The 6,019-nt window shown below is 40.5% G+C and overlaps 1 protein-coding gene and 1 pseudogene across 1 annotated transcript; one reads left to right on the forward strand and one right to left on the reverse strand.

Annotated features, from left to right (window-relative positions):
• LOC105156580 (probable galacturonosyltransferase-like 9) lies at positions 7 to 1,624 on the forward strand. The gene has a single exon (XM_011072752.2). The coding sequence runs from the start codon at positions 185 to 187 to the stop codon at positions 1,331 to 1,333; it is 1,149 nt and encodes a 382-aa protein (XP_011071054.1). The 5' UTR covers positions 7 to 184; the 3' UTR covers positions 1,334 to 1,624.
• LOC105156764 lies at positions 3,100 to 6,019 on the reverse strand (annotated as a pseudogene).

The raw sequence follows: 6,019 nt of genomic DNA on the forward strand, positions 1-6,019 counted from the left end.
TTTCCTTCTCCACTCCCCACCAACAATGTATTTCCATTAGTGCTTCTCATATTCATCAGAGAGGTTTTTCCCTTCTCAAGAACCCTACTTTTGTCAAGAAAAATTCACTCCCAACACCAACACTGCACTATTTTGCGGTTTCTTTTTTCTTCTCAAGAACCATTTCTTTTTCTAGAAAAAGAAAATGGTTCTTCCAAGATTTTGTGCCGAGTTGATCCCTGCCCTTGTTTTCCTTCTTCTCTTGCTCTACTCGCCCTTGATGTGTCTGGGAATTCGTTCCTTCCCCAACAACGACGTTTTCACCAGCTCCGACTTGAACGCCCTCTTCGGATTCTCTGAGGCCCCGGACTACCGGAACGGCGTCGATTGTCCTTCAGTGTCGCCGTCTCCGCCGGATCCTGTGACGTCGTGCGATCCGTCTCTGGTCCACGTGGCAATGACCCTCGACTCCGAGTACCTCCGTGGTTCAATGGCGGCCGTGCACTCGGTCCTCCGCCACGCGTCGTGCCCGGAGCAGGTTTTCTTCCACTTCATCGCAGCGGAGTTTGACTCGGTGAGTCCCCGAGTTTTAAGTCGACTGGTGCATTCCATATTCCCATCCCTTAATTTCAAAGTCTACATCTTCCGAGAAGATACCGTTATAAACCTCATCTCCTCTTCCATCCGGTCCGCTTTAGAGAACCCGTTAAACTACGCCAGGAATTATTTGGGCGACATTCTCGACCCGTGTGTGAATCGGGTCATATATCTGGACTCGGATCTTGTGCTGGTGGATGACATTCTAAAGCTGTGGGAAGTGAGAATATCGGAGGGGAGAATAATCGGGGCCCCGGAATACTGCCACGCGAATTTCACCAAGTATTTCAACGAGAATTTCTGGTCGGACCCTGGATTGAGCCGGGTATTCAGGTCGAGGAACCCGTGCTACTTCAACACAGGGGTGATGGTGATGGATTTGGGGAAGTGGAGGGAGGGGCATTTTCGGGAGAAGATTGAGAACTGGATGGAAGTGCAGAGAAAGAAACGGATATACGAGTTGGGTTCTCTGCCGCCCTTCTTGCTTGTTTTTGGTGGAAATGTGGAGCCGATTGATCATAGGTGGAACCAACACGGGTTGGGAGGGGATAACGTGGCAGGATCGTGCAGGGCGTTGCATCCAGGTCCAGTGAGCCTGCTGCACTGGAGTGGGAAGGGGAAGCCTTGGGTTAGGCTTGATGAGAAGAATCCGTGTCCCTTGGATTATCTATGGGAGCCTTATGATTTGTACAAGGGGAAAGTGAAGGTTCAACATTCTGAGCGTCAGGAACAACAACAGTTTGGGTTTTTCTGGTAGAGTCGAGTCTGATTTGGTGGTGGTAATGGTATTTTCTTTCATCAAATTCTTGGGAGTAATCATTCTTTGATTAGTAGGAGGGTAGCTCTGTACAGATTGATGGGGAAAAATTCTTTTCTTTTTTCCTTTAAGAAAAAAACAAAAACGAAAATGATGGTAAAAATTTGATTGAGAGAATTGTTTGTTGGGGATTCCTTTGATTAAAGGAACCAATTTTGGGCATTACATTCTTATTTGTATCTACACTACACACAAACTATGAATAACAACATGTAGTTGTTCAATCAGTTATTCTTGTATTCATCAATACTTTTTCCATTTTTATTGTTTTTTCTTTATTTTCTTAATATTTTTATAAATCGAATAATATAAATACGCACCAACTCAAAGAGTAATAACAAATATGATGAAATTTAACATGAGGAATAATAATTTGGTAGTGTTTTAAAACTTGTGTAGCATTCACACGAAATGTAGAAAAATATGATTGAGAAGAAATTGGGACAGAAGCGCCGCCAATGAGAAAGTGTAACGTGGGTGTTAAGGAGTTAATGATGGCGGGAGGGCTCTTTATATAATATGCAGTTGACAATGATTTAAAGTTAAGAAAAGTGTGTGTCAGCAGCACAGCTCATAACCAGCCTTTTATTCTCATTAGCTTAATGCCCAAGATTACGTGCTCCCACACCTCTCTCATTTCAACTTCTCTTCTGCTGTTGAAGAATTTGGTTCTGGAAAAATCAAAATTGTGACTGCTTCAAATATTCGTGTCTCATATGAAATGTTTGTGCTGACTATTGGATTTTTCATTGTTGTTCACATTTTGAAATTATTGTAATGGTAAGTTTGGTCTAAATGAGGAAATTTGTTTGAATCTAAAATCTCTCTTGGAAGGAGCGCATTCAAGTTTGAATGTAGGTCGAGTATGAAAGTTTCCTAATTTTGGGTTCATACCCAAATCTTTTAAGTACATTTGAGCCACAAACTTGATGAGAATAATAACAAAAAAGTCATAATTATTGAGTTGTATGATTTGATGTGAGAGTTTGAACTAATTATGATTCGATGATTGTAGAAATTACATATATATATATATATTGTATTGAATTGAATTAGATGGGATTGAGGTGGAAGCCACCCCAACATTGAACATGTGGATTGAGGGTCAATCTATGGAGCCTAACCATGAGAAGATGTAGTGCCAACGAGACATTATGCACAAGTAATAAGTTTTTGTGATATTCAAAACTAAGTATATACACTCAATTTAAGAAAAGTTATTATACTCAATTATTTAAAAGGAAGATGAGGAAAAAGGGAAAAATTTCACATGCCACAACCTGTACTTAAGGTTGTCTGCTTATTCAATGAGGGCAGCAACCTGTGCTCGAGGTTGTCTGCTTATTCAATGAGGGCAAAGGCAGCCCTTGTATATGAAATCTTTATTCTAAAATTCCCTTTTGCAAGTTGCATCACATGCTTTCTAATTGGTTAAACTACAAAACTAGACCTTTCAATATGCCGATATTCAGAGAATCAGATTCGAGGAGTGTTTGACATTATGGAAACTTGTGAGTGTTGAATTTGGATGCAAGGGAAAAGCATGTAAAATTATTCCTGTATTTGTCTTGACGAAAGGAACAACTCCCTTTCCCACATTTCTTGCCTTACCTTTTCACCAAAACCATATCATGCATGATTTTTTTCAAGCTCAGAATTACAGCTTCATTATAATGGCAACAGGAACGAGACATAGACGTTGCAATTATGCGAAGAAAAACATGCTGAATTAATGAGGCTCAGAAGGTCGACTTGCATTCTATATACACGCACTTAAATAGACATAACGCGGACATCTATGTCTGAGGAACGGGGAACCAACATACACACATTCACTCTCAATAAAGTGGATGCCAAGAAAGCTCAGTATCAAACTTGAGAGATATCCCCATACTGAATACTTCCTGACACAATAACTTAGCCCCATATGGCAAATTTACCCTCACTACATCCTCCACAGACTCACTGAAACGGCAATACGGCCCATGTATTTTCCCACCACCAAACACCGGTCTTTGGATTACGTTCGCCATATTCTTGCATTCCTACATATATGCATCTGAGATGAATCACTAAGAGTGAAGAGCCGCTCGTGTAGGTTGGCTGCTGCACCATGGGCCATAAGGCAGTCTCGTTCCTTCTCACTAAATTTAATTCCACCAAACCGTTTCCTGTCGGCCACCAGCTGGCGAGTAAGAGGGTGAACCGGCCCAGTATTCCTGAATTTCACTTTGTCTTCAATCAAAAGTCATCAACGGAAAAAGTATAGATAACCGCCCTTGTGCTTCTTCAATTATGAATTCAGTGAAGAAACGTGAATGACATATTGCAAACAAATTTGGAAATCAGATGCCAAACAAAGCGGTTGCAGACTATTTTGGAGTTCTGCCAATAAGAAAACCTACTACCATTTCAAAATATGTTTGTTTTTTTATTTTTAACTCAAGGTTCTACCATCTGCTCCCGATTGCTACCAGAGGAAATTAAATGAGTCCAAGACAACCTGATGTGGCAGTTCCATCTTGCGACGTTTACGTCTAACCCTCGCTACAAATGGTGAGGAATCTTTACAGATTCCAACCCAATGTCCATCAAGAACAACTTTGTTCATCAACCAATCTTTCCATTCCACGCTCAACTTTTTGAAGAAGAAAGTCATGTTTCAGAATATTATTGCTGGCCAGATTTTTCACCAGCCAACAATTTTTTCTCCATCCGGCGTGGAGAGAAAGCAAATCTTGCCCAGATGAGATCGATGTCTGCAAAATTAATATTAACAATCATAAGATAACTCATTTCTCAGATAATAAAGTAAGAGTTCAACCAACACGCTTCAAATATTATCAGGTAATAATGTAACCCAACATGTGATCACTTATGCCATACTAATATACTTGCTAACTTCAGTGACATTATAAAGAACAGATTCAGCAAAGCTTATTGTCATTTTTCAGAGAAGCAGCACTTCGATTTGAGCTGAAAAATTAAAGAGAAAACAGAGAAGCATATTTGATTGCGGCATCTGTATTCTTCAGAATGCAGGTCCACATGATCAAACAAAAAGCTATCCGCTGATACAAATTCTCACTAATACAACTCTTATACAAGACTTAGAAAATGAGACTATACAGAACAACTCCTTTCAGAAGGAAGGACATCTCCAAAACCACAGCGTGAAACAGAGTAAAGGGAGGGTGAAGTAGCCCTGCTATATGATGGGAAGAAAAAGTTTCAAAATCTTCCTACAGAAGCATAGCAAGAGAAAGTACTACATAGAAACATTGTCACAGGTTCAGATTCATATCCCTTCAGAGTACTGGTCCTGGCCCATGTTGCTGATGGACTGCTTGCAGTATGAGTACTAGCAGTCTTAAACATTAGATGAACAAATCTTTGTGATGGACCTTTTAACAAGATTTAATTACTCAAGATGCAAAATGAAGTCCCTTGAGGTGCTAAGTAGGTGACCAACAAATGAAACACAACAAAATAATGGTGAATATCACACATTGTGGTAATCCAAAATAATTCAAGTATTATGTAGAGAATAGAATGATAGTTCCTCTAGGCAATTGGAAATAGTCTGCTGGTGAATGCAAGCCAAAAATATGTTGCAAATTATCCTGATAACAGATCCATATTACTCATTAGCAAAATCACAGCCTGAAACCAGATTATCTATGGAACTTACGGGTATCTAGCATCACCAACCCTCCCTGTGTTCGAGACTTGCTGGCGGGTCTTCCTCATATCAGCTGTTGCCTGCAATGGATTTGTTCTCCTAATAGTAGCCACTATACCAGAAATTCTTTCCATCCTCTTGTAAGGATGAGATCAAGCCCTTTGAGAACGCTCTGGAAAGGCCATTGGTGATGATTGAGGCATCCAAGTAATGGTCAATAGATTGAACCTCCCGGTCTTTGTATAGGTCCCTTTGTATGGCTTTAACCATGAGCCTCTCCGCATGTTTAATATGAATTTTCAGTTCTCGCTCAAGTAGCTCGCCGGCCAACTCCAACCTTTTGTTCCTGAGGTCATCCCTGTTGTCAACTTTGCGGCACCCTCTAAGCCTCCAAGAGACATTTGTCCATATATGTGAGAAAACAGGCCTTCGCTTTAGGCTTTTGAGATGGGGAAAGAGGTAGTTGTCAACGCATTCTTCCACCGACTCAGTAGGTGGGTATTTAGAATCCTGCATGAGTTCCTTGATGTGTTTTATTGCGTTGCCTTCTTTACAAAAACCCTCATACTTTTTATCAGCATCATAAATTGATGCACCAAGTATATTAGCAATGGCTGAATCTTCTATGTCAAGATCAATCATCTTCACTACCTTACTGTCACTTGGGACACCCAAGGCAAAGAATAGAAGCCAGATGGGAATTTCCGTCACATAAAAGTAGACTGTGGGCATCTTTTCTCCTCCTGTGATGTGCTCCACTTTTGGAACTAGCTTTATGTAAACTCTTTCTCTCTTAGGAACTGGTCAACATGCAATGGTCCAAGTAGGAACTTTGTCCACCCACAGTCTGGTAAGGCATATTTGCTCCTGTGCAATGAATGTCTGCAGCAAAAGTTGATGGTAACGAACAATATAAAGAAACTGCATTGTCAACAATCCAACTG

This window comes from Sesamum indicum, linkage group LG2 (assembly GCF_000512975.1).
Source record: "Sesamum indicum cultivar Zhongzhi No. 13 linkage group LG2, S_indicum_v1.0, whole genome shotgun sequence".
Lineage (NCBI taxonomy): Eukaryota > Viridiplantae > Streptophyta > Magnoliopsida > Lamiales > Pedaliaceae > Sesamum > Sesamum indicum.